Genomic DNA, 17,525 nt, shown 5'->3' with positions numbered 1-17,525 from the left:
GGACAAATCAGTAAACTGAGACCAATAAAAGTGAATTCGCTGCCCCAAACTTGCACCCAGAACCCTCCTCGCACGCCCAGCCCGCCGGCCTCACAAGCCGCTGGTCGACCCTCGGCACCACCGCAGACTCCCGATCCCGAGATCCGCGCTCCGACCCTCCCGAGGGCCCCTCCCTGGGCGTGGCTCTAAACGCGGCGCGGCCGAATCCGCGCAGCGGGATAAAAAGCACGACCTGCGGCTGCGAGCATGCGCGTTAGCCTGACCCTGCCGGGCTGTGCCGGGCGCCAGCGGCGGGGGGGGGCACCCGAGGCGGACGTCCGCTACGCAGGCGTCTGCGCCCCGTGGGGAGGAGGGCGAAGACTCCATCCGCCATGTTGGATGCCGCAGATTCGCCATAACCTCGCCGGCTCTTTTCTTAAAAAAATAAAAATAAAGAGTGAAGCGTCAGTGGGGCGCCCCGCCTTCTCGGTCGGCACGGGAGGGGGCCCAGAAGAGACCGAAGCTTTTTTTTCCTCCGCGGTGGGGGCGTTGCCATGGAGACGCGGGCGGCAGGTGAGCCGGGCTGGGGGTTGGGGTGAGGCTGGGTGGGTGGGGGTGGGGCGCAGCGCGCGGGAAGCCGTTTCGAGCGTCGAGTCGGCCGCCGGCTGCTGGCCGCGGAAGGATCCGGGTCTGGGGAGGAGAGCGAACGTAGCTGCGTCCTGCGGCTCACGTTCTGTCGCTGGGGTATCCCGCCGCAAAAAAAAAAAAAAAAAAAAAAAAAACGAGGAAGGAGCGAGTGGGAGAGCACGCACCCAGCCGTTTCCACGGTAACGGGTGGTGTCGGGGCGCGCGCCAGCTACGAAACGCAGTGGGCGCGAAGTTCGAATCCCGGCGGTGCCGCTTTTTGAGTCGACCTTGGCGGGGTTTCCTTCTTCCCCGGTCTCAGATTCCTCCTCGGCGAAATGCGTACTTCCTGCAGGCTTCCCGGCAGCCGGCTGGACTTAATAGAGTAACAGATCTTCTGCTTGACACCCGGTGCAAGTCATTTAACCTTGAGCTTGGGGTCCTTCACCTATAATTACCACAAGCTTCCACATTTGGGCACTGACTTCACACGTTTTGCTGCTCAGCTCTCTTAAGAGGTCAACTTTATACAGTTTAAAAATGGCAGAACTGGGGCTTTAAAAATTAACTTCCTCTAACTTGGGCTAAAACCCAAACTCCTGCGGCTCGCCTGACTTATACCTCCATCCTCTTAGAATAGGGCTTGACTCATGTAAGTGTGCAGTATGTACTTAGTGAGTGGAAGAACGAACGTGCTAAGTGATCACGCCAGCCCGTCAATCGGTCTGGCTTTTTTTTTTGCTGGTGCCCAAGTGACCTTTTGGAGATGGAAATGTCATGTCACTGGGACTTACCCTGAACAGCTGCTTCTCTCCATTTTTATCTTCTGAGCCTACCAATTCATCTGTTGAAACATCTGTAGTGTGTGTCCTCATGCTGAAGGAAGTAGCGTGTCACTACCTCTAACCCCCAGGGGCACCTTTTCTGACTTATTTAGTTTAAATAACAGCTTTGTAAGGAGCCCTCTGCACACCCGGCAGGGGAAAAGAGCAGTGCCAGTCGCAGTCCTTCCTCCACCTGCTGCTGTGTTAGGTGTGGGATAATGTGTCCTGGAGTGACAGAGTGGGCCCAGAGCCGAGTAGTGAGTCGGGAGAGCTGAACTATACCAAGCGTGCTGTTTTAAAATTTAAATGTCTTAAATTTTTTGAGATGGAGTCTCGCCCTATCACCCAGGCTGGAGTGCAGTGTTGCAGTTTTGGCTCACTGCAACCTGTGCTTCCCGAGCTCAAGTAATCTTCCCGCCTCAGCCTCCCAAGTAGCTGTGACTACAGGTGCTCTGATTAGCTGTGGTGCCCAGCTAATTCAGGCATGCTATCTTATGTTAGCCTAAAATAAGCACCAGAGAGACCTACTCTCCAAATACAGGCTGAGCGTCCCAAATCCGGGTATCTGAAATCTGAAATGCTCCAAAATCTGAAACTTTGAGCACTGACATGAGGCCACAGTGGAAAATCTTATATCTGACCTGTGAAGGTTCTCAGTAGAAATGCAGTTGCATAGCTGGGCGCAGTAGCTCACGCCTGTAATCCCAGCACTCTGGGAGTCTGAGGCGGGAGGTCTCTTGAGTCCAGGAGTTCAAGACCAGCCTTGGCAGTACAGTGAAACCCCCGTCTCTATTTTTTTTCAAATGCAGCTGCACAACTGTAAAGACGATGCTGTTAACACTCAGAAATGCTGAACAGCAGACTGAAAGCCAGCCATTGTCTGTTTTGTTGTTTAGCAGCTGATGCACGTGTTCTGTTGATGCTGCTGTGCTGCTTAGGTACCTTGAACACCTTGTTTTTCGCTGTATTAATAGTGTGTCATATTTTTTACTGGTAAGGACTTATGTGTGAATAAGTGTAAGAAAGTGATTGTCTTATTGGTAGCATATAAATTCAGAGTCAGGAATGATGGCGATGCCAGACAACCACAGATTGCCCATATGCGTGGCTGAGATGGCGATACCTTTGCTTTCTGATGGTTCATTGTACACTAACTTTGTTTCATGATCAAAATTAAAAATATTGTAAAGTTACCTTCAGACTGTGTGTATAAGGTGTGCATCAAACATAAATGAATTTCATGTTTAGACTTGGAAAGGTTATCTCACTGTGTATATGCAAATATTTCAAAATCCAAAAAAATCCAGAATTCTAAACACTTCTGGTCCCAAACATTTCAGATATGGGATACTGAAACTGTAGTTTATTTGGGAATAATAGGGGATTACAATTTAGATACATGTGCTATGCTGGATCATAGGTACCTCCAAAGAAGTTGGAGTAAATGGCAACTTTTTTTTAAAGACCAAAAAGGGAAGTTCACCAAGTGATTTTGAAACAAAAACCATTGGTGACAGAGGCTTATTGCAGGAGTTGGCATTAGTCCACTGGAGACAGACACACCAGGTAAGTGTCCTGTGCAAGCAACAGGCTTATCTGGAATACTGTGGCTCCAAGGAATTCCTGGCATAGTTCCTGTCATTGACATACTTTCATGAGGCCCTTTCTTCATGTTCTCTGGCTCAATTTTGTTAGAGTTTGACATGAGTGACTCCATTTTGATAAAGATGAAATGATGTCTTCTCGATTGGTGCCTTTCTCCTCCCATGTCGTTGCTTGTAGAGGGAGAATTAGTTGCCCAGTTGCCCACTTCTCCAATTCTGGAATTTACCTAAGAGTTGTAAAAAAAGAACCCTGGACATATGTTGAAGTTTTCTTCAATTTCCAGCTGTACCAAATGAGAAAAGATCATATTTTACAACGTGTTACTGTCAACTCATGGTCAGCTAATTTCTGAAAAGAGTTTCCTGTTTTGGTTAATTTAGGAAAGGGAGTACAATGAATGATAATGAGGTGGAGTTGCATGTGGTCTACAGGGCACAGCTGTAGGTGGCAAATGAGCTGAGATGGCCATTGTGTGAGTTGGAGCTCTGTTACCACGGTGCTCCTTTCTCAGTGAAAGGGTTCCTGTTTCTTTTCTCCCCATACCTTGCAATTTACATAACTTTTCAAAGATAGCTATCCTTAAGTAGAATTAAGGTCTTGCCTAGAGCAAGGGCAGTCAAGAATCAGATATATTAAAAAGTCTCCTTAATTGCATTTCCTTTTATAGATAGTTTCAAGCATGCAGCCTCTGAAAAACTCTGCACCAAGATGGGCTGATTTAATTATGTAGAAGAGATTTAGCCTTGAGTTAAGTTTTCCCTCTCTTCTCAGCTGTTTACCCTGTTAAACTTTCACTGTCTTTGCAATTTCTCAAGGTCAGGCATTAACTTTAAGGGCTGGAACATGTAGGAGGGTGGAAAGAGCACGTGCTCTGGGCCCAGAGATCTGCTTCTCACCAGATTCCTGACCTAAGGGAGGTCACAGAGCCCTTGGAACCCCAGTCCCTTCATTGGCAAAGGAGACACAGTCCTGCCACAGATGGCTACTGATGGCATTCGGAAAATGGGATTTGTCTCTTGCTTCCTAGAACCAGTCTTCCCAGTGTGCATTGCCATCCACTCACTTCTTGAAAGCATTTGTGGATGGAAAGGCAGAGCCTCCCAGGTTCAGGTCATCCTCCCACATCAGCCTCCAGAATAGCTGGGACTACAGGGGTGTGCCACCACACCTGGCTAAATTTTGTATTTTTTGTAGAGATGGGGTTTCACCAGGTTGACCAGGCTGGTCTTGAACTCAGCCCAAGCGATCTGCCTGCCTCAGCCTCCCAAAGTGCTAGGATTACAGGCTTGAGTCACTGTGCTGGGCTGAGTAAATTTTTTTTTTAAATAAATCATTTAAAAAAATTAATTTATTGACACGGAGTTTCACTCTTGTTGCCCAGGCTGGAGTGCAATGGTGCGATCTTGGCTCACTGCAGCCTCCACCTTCCAGGCTCAAGTGGTTCTCCTGCCTCACCCTCCCAAGTAGCTGGGATTACAGGCATGTGCCACCACACCCATTTTGTATTTTTAGCAGAGATGGAGTTTCACCATGTTGGTCAGGCTGGTTTTGAACTCCTGACCTCAGGTGATCTGTCCGCCTTGGCCTCCCAGAGTGCTGGGATTACAGACATGAGCCACTGTGCCCGGCCGAGTAATTTTTTTAAAAGAGAAAAAAGAAAGCAGAGCAAAGCAAAATAGACATTTTAAACATCTATTACAGATTTGAAGTTGCTTCCTTTTGTTTCAAGGAATACAAAATACATAGATAATGGAGTTTGCTTGTAAAGATAATGCTTGGCATATTAGTAGAAAAACAAGGATTTAAAATTGGGTAACATAATTTTCTTTTTTTAAATTTCAAAAAACTGTAACTTGACAAATTATAGTTTTTTCTTTATGGGGCATAATGTGATGTTATGATTTATGAGTACAATGTGGAATAATTAAGCTAATTAGCATATCTATCACCTCAAATAGTTATCATTTTGTGGTAAGTCAACATGTGAAATTTAGCAAGTTTGAAATGTACATTATTACTGTATTCACTATGCTGTGCAATATGTCTCAAAGAAAACTATTCCTCCTGTCTAATTGAGGCTTTATACCCTTTGATCGTCATTTTTTCCTACATCTTCAAGCTCTGATACCCACCATTCTACTCTCTGCTTTTTTGAGCTCCATTGTTTTAGAGTTCACATATAAGAGGAAACATGCAGTGTTTGTCCTTCTGTGCTGGCTTATATCACTTAGTGCAGTGTTCTCCAATTTCATCCATGTTGTCACAAATTACAACATTTCTTTTTTGCAGCTGAATAATAATTCTCCAATTTCATCCATGTTGTCACAAATGACAACATTTCTTTTCTGCAGCTGAATAATATTCCACTGTGTATATGCCCCACATTAAAAAACTCATTCATGTGTTGTTGGCCACTGAGGTTGATTCAATACTTGGCTATTGTGAATAGCACTACAGTGAGCGTAGTTCAGTCATCGCTTTCAATATACTGGTTTCAAATCTTTTGGGTTCTTTTAAACCATGTAATACATGGAGCTGCAAAATGTGGAACTCTGGAATCTGGTGCCTTTCTGTTCAACACAGTCTGATCAAGGCAGGATGGGTGGGGTAGGGACCTGTCCTCAGAGGATGCCGTTGGGTGCTGCAGGTTGTTCGAATAAGGAAAGGGGCAGCATCCATAGTGGGCAGTGGGAGAAAAGAGGACCAGTTCAGCCACAGGACCTGCAGCCAAGGACCAGGGAGAGCTTGGGGTGTCCTGACATCTCTGGAGGGCATTTTAATTCAGCCCCAAGGCTTCTTGTAGGGCCCTAACTGCTTCCTTCTTAGTGTTGGGTAATCTCCTTGTGTCCCTGCTGGTGGGCCTCTTCTTCAGGAGTTGCTGCCATTTCTCTGCCCTTTAGGGTTATTATTGCTTATTAATTTTTTTTTTTTTTTTTTTTTTTTTTTTTTTTTACTATCAAGCTGGTCATCAGTTTACCTAGATGTTTATGCCAAACTTTGTGCCGGGATGCAAAGTCCAATATGACATACTCTCTCCTCTTGAGGATTTCATGCAGTCCTGGCAGTGGAAAACAGACTCCTTTAGGAATGGGGCTCTGTGCGATGATGGAAGTAAGCCTTGAATACTGAGGGCTTCAGAGTGGGCACACCCACCCCAGCCCCAGGGATTCTGGGAAGGCTTCCTGAAGAAGGAGATGTTTTGAGTTGGGTGTTATAGGGTCTAGAAGGGACAGCTGGTGCAGTGACACAGGTGTGACCCACTCTTTGTGACCAGGTGAGCACTGAGTCTGGAGAGGGGCACAGGGTGCTGGAGGTCTGTGATGAAGGGCCTTTGAGTAGTGGGAAGCTGTCAGGACTTTATTTTGGAAATATTGAGGGACAGGAAGATAACAAAGCTGGACTTTCAGAAAGAAAGATCTCTGTCAGCTGCCAAGAGACAGATTTTTTCTTTTTTTCTTTTTTTTTAGGTGTACTATACTGAAATGCATAGACCTTAAGTGTAGAGTTTGACCACTCACATAACCCACAGTCCTAACAATATATAGAACTCTTTTTTATCAGCCCAGAAAGTTTTCTCTTGCCCCTTACTATCTAATTCCTGCTCCTCACCCTAAGCAACAACTAGTTTTTTTTTTTTTTTTTTTTTTTTTTTTTGGGGATGGAGCCTTGCTCTTGTTGCCCAGGCTGGAGTGCAATGGCACAATCTTGGCTCACTGCAACCTCTGCCTCCCATGTTCCAGCAATTCCCCTGCCTCAGCCTCCAAAGTAGCTGGGATTACAGGAGCATACCACCATACCTGGCTAATTTCTGTATTTTTAGTAGAGACAGGGTTTCACCATTTTGGCCAGGCTGGTCTAGAATTCCTGATCTCAAGTGATTTGCCCGTCTCGGCCTCCCAAGCTGCTGGGATTACAGTTGTGAGCCACTGCGCCGGGCTGCTACCACTAGTCTTGATGTCACCATAGATGAGTATTTTCTACTGTAGAACATTATATAACTCTTTTGTGTCTGGTATCCTTTATTCAGCATAAAGTTTCTGAGATTCAGTAGTTTGTCTTTTTTGCTGCCTGATAGTATTCTGTTGTGTGGATACTGCCACAGTCTACTGCCAGTTAGTTTTTGGTTATTGGGAATACAGCTGCAATGAATGTTCCTGTACAAGCCTTTTTGTGGATATTGATTTTCATTTCTTTTGGGTTAATAAGTACTTAGTAGTGGAATTTCTGGGTTTTAGAGTAGTTACGTTTAACTTCTTTCCCCCCGAAGTTTTACCTGTTTGTTGTCAAAAGTTATGTTTAACTTTTTAAGAAACTTCCAAATAGCTTTCCAGAGCAGCTGTATCATTTTATATTTCCAGCAGCAATGTCAGAGCTTCCGCTTGCACTGTGTCCTCACCAGCATTTGGTGGTGTCAGTCTTTCGTTTTTCCTACTCTAGAGGAGATGCAGTGGTATCTCCCTTAATTCACATTTCCCTGATGACCAGTGATGTTGAGCATTTTTTCTTGTGCTTATTGATCATGTATGTCATTTTTAGAGAAATGTCTATTAAAGTCTTTGGCCTATTTTAATAAATTGGAGGCTGGGTGTGGTGGCTTACACCTTTAATCTCAGCATTTTGGGAGGCTGAGGTAGGAGGATTGCTTGAGGGCAGGAGTTCAAGATCAGCCTTGAAAAAAGCCAGGCATGGTAGTGCATGCCTATGGTCCCAGCTAATCAGGAGGCTGAGGTGGGAGGATCGCTTGAGCCCAGGAGTTCAAGGCTGCAGTGAGCTGTGAACCTGCCGCTGTAATCCAGTCTGGACAACAGTGAAACAGTTTCTCTAAAAATAAATAAATAGGTAAGTAAATACATAAATAGGGTTTATTGTCTTTTTGTTACTGGAATGTAAGAGTTCTTCATATATTCTGCATATTTGTCTTTTGTTGTTGTTGTTGTTGCTGTGTGTGTGTGTTTTGTGAATGTTTTCTCCCAATCTCTGCTTACCTATTTGTTTTTTATCTTTTGATGAACAGATGTTTGTAATTTTATTGGAGTTTTATTTGCCATTATTTTTACATTTATAGTAAGTGCTTTTTGTATCTTCTCTTAAGAAGTGTTTTCATACTTTAAGGTCACAATGAAAGTCTCCTAAGTTTTTTTTTTAAAAGATTTATATTTCTTGCATTTATTAGGTCTAATGTCTATCTCTAATGAGTTTGTCTATGGCATGAAGTAGGGATTGAGAATGTTTTTTCCTGCATATGGATGTCCAGTTTTTCTAGCCTAGTTTGTTAGAAGAACCTTTTCTTTCTCTGTTGAATTATTTTGGCTCTTTTCTTGAAAATTATGTGTGAGTTCACTCCTGAACTTTCTGGTCTGTTCCATTGTTTTGTTTGTTTATTCTTTATCAGTATATACTGCCTTGATTACTACAGCTTTATTGTAATTTTTGAAGTCTAAAGAATAAGCAGGAGAACACTGTTTGGAATCGCAAAAATGCAGGTAGGGGAGTTTAAGTGCTGTCCTAGTGCAGTCCACGCTGTGGGGATGAGGAAGGACAGATTTAGAGAAATAGTTCAGAGAGGGAGCTCCTGGGAATGGTGAGGGATTGGCTTTTACCTTAGAGACCTGCAGGCATTCCATCTGTGTTTGTTTCTAGGGAAAGAGGAATGGTGAATGTAACAGGCTCAGGGACATGAAAACTCTGCAGGCTTCATATGTGCAGCCCTGGGTCTATAATTTTCAACTTCCTCCTGTGGTGATAGAGAGAAGCATCTTTTGAATTCTGCCTGTTTTTGTTTCTGAGTTCAAGCAAGGGGCTTGTTCAGAGCTAGCCAGGTTCCTGGAAGCACCTTGGGAAGACCCTGCCTCAGGGAGAGAGCCCCGCACGGAACCAGGCTCAGGTAATGCAGGGAACAGGGGCCCTGGGGGGAATCAGAACTGGGTGGAAGTCCTGGTCCTGCTGTCTAACAGCCCTGGGACCTTGGCAAATCTCTTGAGCCACCATCGCCTCCTACATTATAATTATATGAAAATGGTCCCCGCAGACCTACTAGGTAGCATACTCGTAGAGCTTCCATAGAGGAGGAGTGGGAACGTATCTGGCATATGGCAGGGGACATTACTCTTTTCCACCATCTGTCTTTTCCTTCTTCTTTCCCTCTCCTCTTTTCCTCTTCTATTCTCCCTCTGTCAGTCTTCACCTTCTTGCCCTGAACATTTTATCACTTTTAATAGTATCTGGGAGAATTAAATGCATGAGGAGGGATTGGGTCCAATCCTTCATCATGCAGTTGCAGGGGAATAAGATGGGGCCTGGTCATAATAACTATCATTTCTGTAGACCTGCTCAGTCAGGCGCTTCACACCCATTCTTTAGTTTATTCTTCACAAAAGCTCTGCAAGGTGGGCTTATTATCTTTGCTTTGCAAGTGAGGGTACAGAAGCTCAGGCTGGTCCCTCTGGCTGTCTAGCCCCACTCAATCTCTCCCTACTGCTATTGGCCATCTGTGTTTGCTGATGTGGTCATAAACATCTCTGAAGTGCCTGCTGTGTGTGAGGCCCTATCTGGGCTGCGTGCAATGGCCAAGACATGAGCCGTTAGGTGGCTCTGCAGTATTACTCACATATCCTCTTTGGGAATTGAACTCCCAGGAGTTAGGCATTGAGGGGGCCTTGAGAACTGTTCTGAAGGAACTCATAGTCTGTAAGGCAGACAAAACTAATTAAAATGAGCAAAAGATTTGAAAGATACTTTAACAGAAGAATGTATACAAATGCCCAGTAACATGAAAAGATGCTCAACATGATTGGTTCTTAGGAAAATGCAAATTAAAATCACAATGAGATACTACTACAAACCCACTAGAATGGTGAACATTAAAAAGACAATCCCAAGTGCTGATAAGAATGTGAAGCGGCCGTAACTTTGATACATCATTGGTAGGAATGCAAAATGGCACAACTACTTTGGTAAATAGTTTGCTGGCTTCTTAAAATGTTGGGTGTACACTTATGTATAGTCTGCTTTTATGTGGCTGATAAAGACATACCCGAGGGTAATTTATAAAGAAAAAGAGGTTTTACTGGACTCACAGTTTCACATGGCTGTGGAGGCCTCACAATCATGACAGAAGGTGAAAGGCACATTTTGCTTGGCAGCAGACAAGAGAGAGTGAGAACCGAGAGAAAGGGGAAACCTCTGATGAAACCATCAGATCTCATGAGACTTATTCACTACCACGAGAACAGTATGGGGGAAACAGCCCCCATGATTCAATTACCTCCCACTGGGTTCCTCCCACAATATGTGAGAATTATGGGAGCTACAGTTCAAGATGAAATTTGGGTACCAGACCATATTAACTTATGCTTGTTAAAACTTAGCAATTCTACTCCAAGGAAAATGAAGCCTATCTCTATCTGATGATAGGTATGCACATGTTCATAGCAGCTTTATTTGTAATAGCCCTGTCTTAGTTCTGATTTCTGTTGCTTATAACAGAATACCTGAAATTGGGTAATTTATAAGGAAAGGGATATATTTCTTACAGTTCTGGAGGTTGAGAAGGCCAAGGTCAAGGGGCTGCATCTGATGAGGGCCTTCTTGCTGGTGTGTACTCTCTGAAGAGTCCCAAGGTGGCACAGGGTATCAATGGCAAGTTTGCTAATGTATTATGATCAGGACTCTCTTTCTCTTTTTATAAAGCTACCAATTCTACTCCCATGATAACCCATTAGTCCATTAACCCTTTAATTCATTCATGAGAGCAGAGCCATCATGGTCCAATCACATCTTAAAGGCCCCACCTGTCAACACTGCATATTGGGGGTTAAGTTTCAACATGCAGTTTTGGAGGGAACATTGAAACCATAGCAAGCCCCAAACTGGAACCAGCCCAAATAATCATCAGCTGGTAAATAGCTAAACAAATTCTGGTATGTCCATACAAAGGAATATTACTTGGCAATGAAAAAGGATGAAAAGTGATGCAGGCAACAACCTGGACTAATCTCAAGGGTGTGTTAAAGAAGCCAGACACAAAAGACAACAAACTTTGAGGTTGGGAGAAATTAGAACCTTTGTTCACTATTTGATGGAATGAACAGTATGGAAATTTCTCAAAAAAATTAAAAATAGAATTACCATATGATTAAGCAATTTCACTTCTTGGAATATATTTCCCAAAATTGAAAGCAGAGTCTCAAAGAGATATTTGTATACCCATGTTTGTAACAACGTTATTCACAATAGCTAAAATGTGGAAATAAACCAAGGAATGAAAGGCTAAGCAAAATGTAGTGTTAGTGTTTAATGGACATAGAGTTTCGGTTTTGTAAGATGAAAAAGTTCTGGTGATGGATGGTCGAGATGGCTGCAAAACAATGTGAATGTATCTAATGCCACTGAACTGTATACCTACAAATACTTAAGATGGTAAGTTTGATACGTATTTACCATAAACACACATTTACATGAGGATGCAGGGGAGGGCACTGACCGCAGAGGCAGGGGGAGCTTGGTGGGGCGCTTGGGAGCGGGCTGTGTCTTGACTGTGGTGGTGGCAACACAACCCTTTCCCTCAATTTAAACTTACTCATTTGTACAAGGATCCTGGGCAGTGCTAGAAGCTTGTACAAGGTAGAGTAAGGGGGTCAGTGGCATGGTCACTGTCAGTCACTTCTGCCTGGGCTGGGCGAGGGGCTCAGGAAAGCCATAGGATGATGTTTGAGAAGAGTGACCAGACCAAGGGGGCACAGCAGGCAGCAAGCCAGGGAAGCATGAAGGAGCCTGACAAGGTGAGCAGCCTTTGCCACCCCCTGGACTGGCCAGACCTCCTCTGAGGTGGGGCAGTCACAGCCCAGAGTCCGACAGGGAACCTCCAGGTCCTTGTGCTTTCTTTGTACAGGGGTCAGGTCTGAGCTGCTGAGCACTGGGGTGGAGGGAGGGGAGTGTGTCCTGCTGGAGCTGCCAGCACCTGAGCCTTCCAGTAACCTCTGGCTCGTGAGGCCCTGCCCACTTCCTGAGTCTCTGCCTCCTTCAGCAGGGCCAACTTGCCAGCCATCTAGTCAGCCTTTCTCTCCTCTCCTTGGCCTTGCTTCTTTCTGAGTTGGGTGTCTGTGGGGTCCCCCACCCCAGAAATGTGGGCTTTGGGAAATAGCACCAGCTTTGGAGTCCCAGAGACCTAGCTTTGCATTTTAGACCCAGAATGCGATAGTTCTTGTGACTTCTTTGAGCCTCAGTTTCCATGTCTACAAAATTGTAGCTAAACATGTCTTCATCTGAGGATTTTATTCATGGAAGCGCCAGATCGGGTGAGGTACACACTGAACTGGCTGGTGCTCAGGAAGTGTTTTTGAGGTGTCCTTGAGAGTTCTTGCTGAGCGAGCCCATGTTGAACCCAAGTACCCAAGACTCCATCACTGGCTGCATGTGGCTTTTCAAAGTCTGTCGTGGAGTATCACTGCCTGACAGTGCACAGGACTTGTAGCTGTCCTTGGCCCCATTGCCTGTATGCCACTTAGCTCCCCATGGCTGCCTGCCAGGCTTCCGCCTGAGCTGAGGCTCCTGCCCTGGTGCCTTGTCCATCCCAACAGCATGAAGCTCCAGCACTCACGTTCTTAACCACCAGAGAGGTTATCCACAGCTTCCACCGTGGCCCAGTGCTGTGTGAGGTGCTCTCTAGCCATTGTGCTCTGCCAGCCTAACTGCCGTTCTCTGATGTTGGGATATTCTCTTTGATTTACAGACAAAGAAATGGAGGGTCAGAGAGGTTTGGTCACATGCTGGTAGGTGGTCAAACCAGAATTTGAGCTTTGGGCTGTCTAATCCCAAACCAAACTGTGCTCTTTTCAGGCTACTGAGTGGCATCCGTCACATTTCCTGAGCACCTGGGCTGTCAGCACTTCCCTCTCTACCTCATTTAATTTAACGAGGACCCAGGGAGGCAGATGCTGTGATTGCCATTATACGGATTAGGAAACTGGGGCTCAGCAGGGCAGTCATGGCACAGAGTACCCTAGGAATGCAGCCAGACTCGCCCTGGTCAGTGTGGTCCCAGAGCACAGGTCTGCAGGCCATGGGTTAGCTCTTTTATCTCCTCTTTTGTCATTGCTTTCATGTCTCCGTTTCTTTCCCTGTTTGGGTCCTATTGTTTCTTAGCGACTGATAGAAGCATTTCATACTTTGGGGTTATTAAGCCTTTCCTGCCAGAGTTTGCTGTTTGCCCTTCTGGTGCATTTGACCTACTCTCAGGTGTGGACCCTGACTTTATCCTTGGTTCCCTATGGAATGCGGGGTGGGGTGAGGGGCAGTGATTAAGATCACTGGACTTTAGGGAAATGTGGGAATATGGAGATACAGTTGAAGAAATACGAGGTGCCCTGGAACGCCAGGCTTTGATTCTGCTGTTTTAATGTCAGTCTTACTCTCCTGTTCTCCTCTTTCTCCTGCTCTAAATTTTTAGAAGACAAACTAATCAAGAAAAACATTCTGTACTTTTCCTTTTTATTTTTCTTTGGTCTTTGCTCTGTGATAGGAAGACTGTAAGAAATGCCTGCAGAAGGGCTTGAATTGGGATTAGAGCTTTGGTGATGGGAACTGATGGCTAGACATCAGGTAGGTGGGAACATTGATGGGATTTGGTGACAACTTCTTGGTGCCCTTCCAGGGGAGGAGTCAAAGGTGAAAGGGTGGCCAGGAGGGTGTTGTGCCCTGGATCCCTGGGGGAGCCTGGGAGGCTGGTTCTGTTGAGTGGGAGGAGAGTTCCTCTTTGGGACATAGTGGTTTGACAGTTCAGCTGAGCTTCTGAGGCTTCCACCAGAATGGCCCAGGGAAGAGGGGCTCAGGGCAAGTGCGATTTGGGTGGGGCATGGTGTTTGGAATTGTTGGATGCAAGAAACATAGATTTGATCAGGGCATATTTTATTATTGCTCTTTAGTTCAGAATTCCTTAGGAAGCCTCCCGGAATGTCTGAATAGTCGGCTGTCCTGTGCTGTCAGGTCCTCCCGTTGCCTCTGCTGGGCACACTCTCCATCTCTTTCATCTTCCCTTGCCTCCTTCTCCTGTTGCTATTAGTTGGGTCATTCTTCTTCTTCTTCTTCCTTCTTCCTTCTTTTTCTTCCGTCTTTCTTCTTTCTTCTCCTTTCTGAGACGGGGAGTCTGGACTGAAGTGACACGATCTCGGCTCACTCATCTCTGCCTCCTGGGCTTAAGTGATTCTCCTGCCTCAGCCTCCCGAATAGCTGGGACTACAGGCATCTGCCACCACACTCAGTTAATTTTTTTTTTTTTTTTGTATTTTTAGTAGAGATGGTTTTTGCCATGTTGACCAGGCTGGTCGCGAACTCCTGACCTCGGGTAGTCCACCCGCAGCGGTCTCCCAAAGTGGTAGGATTACAGGCGTGAGCCACGGCGCCCGGCCGCAGTCGAGTCATTCTTCTGCGTGTTCTTAACTGGCCCCGGTGGCTCCCTTATCCCAGGGCTTCCAGAGTTTTTTCTGTGTGCACGGCTGAGCAGGTGGGAGGCGCTATGTGACTTTAGGGTCTGTTGCCCAGCACTGGGTGTGTTAAATATTGTTGGACTGGCTGGGTGTGGTGGCTCACGCCTATAATCCCAGCACTTTGGGAGTCTGAGGCGGGCAGATCACTTGTGGCCAGGGATTTGAGACCAGCCTGGTTAACATGGTGAAACCCCATCTCTACTAAAAATACAAAAAAGTTAGCCAGGTGTGGCAGCGAGCACCTGCAATTCCAGCTACTCTGGAGGCTGGGGTGGGAGGATCGCATGAACTTGGTGGGTGGAGTTTGCAGTGAGCGGAGATTGCGCCACTTCACCCAGCCTGGGCGACAAAGCCAGACTCGTCTCCAAGACAAAACAAAAAAATTGTTAGATGAGGTTCCTGACTGAGGGAAAGTCAGAATTTTTAATATGCCCGAGAAAGATACGTGGCATCCAAGTTTTCCTAGACTTGGGGCGCTTCTCGCCTGTGACCTTCTGAGATTGGACCCGGCTCTGGGACACCTAGGAGGGCCCCCTGCTGGGCGGGGGGGGGGGGAGGGGTGGCTACGAGCCATAGGCCACACCCCCTCAGAGTGCTGGTTGGTCTGTGGATGGCATCATGTGCTCATTCTGGACCAATCAGAGCCTTCTGTGGCTGCAGGATGCCCGTCCCACCTGGGCAGGGCTGTGACCCGAATTGGAGAGAAGCGCGGGTGGGTGGCGCCTGCCGGGGATAACTAGGGTGGTGGGGCTGCCTAGGAGAGTGCGGGCGTCTGTGAAGGAAGGATGTGGATGGAGAGGAGGTGGTCTCACCTCCACATGCTCCATGGGAAGCCGCGGAGGCAAGGCGCATGGCATCCTTCCCACTCTGCTATTGGTGGAGGCTTACGAGGTAATTCTCCCAGTGCGAGTTTCCACTCTGAATTCTCCTGTTGGTTCCTTGGTGACTGGAGGCTTCTGGGCTGTTCTCCGCTCCTGGCCACCTATAGCAACTCGTGGTAGGAATGCTGTGCTGCTCCTCCGCAGGGTGGCACGGGCCTCGGGGGCTGCCTTGGTTGGCTAGAGATGCGGGCAGGGCCTAGGGGCCTCCTTGGTTAGAGGCGGCCAGGGCCTGGGGCTGGCACCTCCTTGGTTAGAGACTTGGGAGTCTGGGGATGGCACCTCCTTGGTTAGAGATGGGGCCTGGGTCTAGGGATGGCTCCTACTTGGTTAGAGATATGGGCAGGGCCTGAGGGCAGCGCCTCCTTGGTTAGAAAGGGTCTGGGGGTGGTGCATCACTGGTTAGAGATGGCCGGGCCTGCAGATGTCTCTTCCTTGGGTAGAGATGCGGGCAGAGCTTGGGGGCAGCGCCTCCTTTGTTAGAGATGCTGCCTGCGCCTGGGGGTGGTGGTGCCTCCTTGGTCAGAGACTCAGGCAGGGCCTGGGGGGCGGTGCCACCTTTGTTAAAGATGGCCCAGGCCTGGGGGGGGTGGCGCCACCTTGGTTAGAAATGGGGGGGCCTGGGAGTAGCGCCTCCTTTGTTAGAGATGGCTGGGCCTGGGGGTGGCACATCCTTAGTTAAGGAAGGAGGGCCCGGGTCTGGCAACCGTGGAGTGGCTCTTACCTTTCAGAGACAAAGAGGGAAAGGGCAAGAGGTGTGGGATTTGCTCAAGAGCATGGCCAGGGCCCCTGCTGGGAGCAGAGCCAGGCTTCTCACTTCTCAGAGCTTCCGTAAGGGCCTTCCTGGCGGGGGGGCCGCATTGGGAGGATGTGGACGCAACCCCCTTATCCTGGGCCTGGAGTGAGCTCCTCTCCACTGCAGCCTGGGCCGCGCCTGGCTGGGAAGCCGGGGGGCGGGGGGGTGGCTGGTTCGCCCTCCTCTGGCTGCTGCCTTCTGGGTTCTCCCTGCCTGGCTCCCTCTCCTGAAGCTCTGAGACCCATCAGTTTGTGGGGAGACTGTCCTGCTGTGTGGCGCTGTGGGCATGAGAATCCTCCCTTTCCTAGGCAACTTCATTTTCATGTTTTTTTTTCAATGTGGAGATGTCTTTTGAGAACTAATTTTCCAACTTTTAAAAAAAGACCTTAGATGTATAATGAGGGAACATTTAGGGAATTGTAGTTACAGTGTAACTATAGACTTTATTGTTTTTTCTATTTAATACTCCAGATGTCTTCTAGGGAGAAAGGCTTTGGTTACATGGACACCTTTTCTTCTTCTTTTTTTTTTGAGCCGGAGTCTCGCTCTGTTACTAGGCTGTAGTGCAGTGGCGTGATCTCAGCTCACTGCAACCTCTACCTCCCAGCTTCAAGTTATTCACCGGCCTCAGCCTCCTGAGTAGCTGGGACTACAGGCACGCACCACCACGTTCAGCTAATATTTTGTATTTTTAGTAGAGACGGGGTTTCACCATGTTGGCAAGGATGGTCTCCATCTCCTGACGTGATCTGCCCGCCTTGGCCTCCCGAAGTGCTGGAATTACAGCCGTGAGTCACTGCACCCGTTGGACACCTTTTATTCTTTGAGCCAACTTGATTTGAGGATTCCAGTGGGGAGAGGACACAGGAGCACACAAGAGCTGAAGTTTCTGCAAATAAAAGAGCATGGATTTGGAGCTTATGGAGCCTTCAGAGAGGCAGGGAAGACCCGGCAGTGGGAAGGAGAGTCAAATGAGCCAGGTGGATGGCTGAAGGGAGCCTGTTCTATTCTTCAAATACTGAAGGCATGTTGGAGATAGAGTTTGTTCTCATTTAACCTTTTATTATGACATAATTTATACTTACAGGAAAATGGAAAGAGTAGTACAGAAACTTTTCCTATGGCCTCCACTCAGTGTCTTGAGTGTTAGTGTTTTACTACATTGCTTTGTCCTCTCAGCCATTTGGGATAAAGTTGCAGAACTAATGCGCCTTTACCTATTCCTAAGTATCTTCAGTGTTTATTTCCTAAACACAAGGAAACCACATTTCAGTTATCAAAATGAGAAACAACGTCAGTGCAGTGGTTCTCTTCAGGTTCCACTGATTGTCCCAGC

The 17,525-nt window shown here is 47.0% G+C and overlaps 1 protein-coding gene across 3 annotated transcripts in view; it reads left to right on the top strand.

The window, feature by feature from the left end:
* Nucleotides 1-364: 364 nt before the first annotated feature.
* ZFAT (zinc finger and AT-hook domain containing) overlaps nt 365-17,525 on the top strand; it is a 257,157-nt gene continuing 239,996 nt past the window's right edge. For 2 of the 3 annotated variants that reach the window (XM_021675915.2, XM_021675917.2), the window contains exon 1: nt 366-552. In XM_021675915.2, the coding sequence (XP_021531590.2) occupies nt 534-552 (19 nt within the window). In that variant the 5' untranslated portion in view covers nt 366-533. Of the gene's footprint in view, nt 553-17,525 lie in introns of all 3 variants that reach the window. The other variant, XM_021675914.2, reaches the window with a different exon arrangement.

Source organism: Aotus nancymaae, unplaced genomic scaffold, assembly GCF_030222135.1.
Source record: "Aotus nancymaae isolate 86718 unplaced genomic scaffold, 86718_ANA_hifiasm-v0.15.2.pri h1tg000036l, whole genome shotgun sequence".
NCBI lineage: Eukaryota > Metazoa > Chordata > Mammalia > Primates > Aotidae > Aotus > Aotus nancymaae.
The sequence above is the reverse complement of the archived record's forward strand: the minus strand, read 5'-3'. Positions and strand labels throughout refer to the sequence as shown.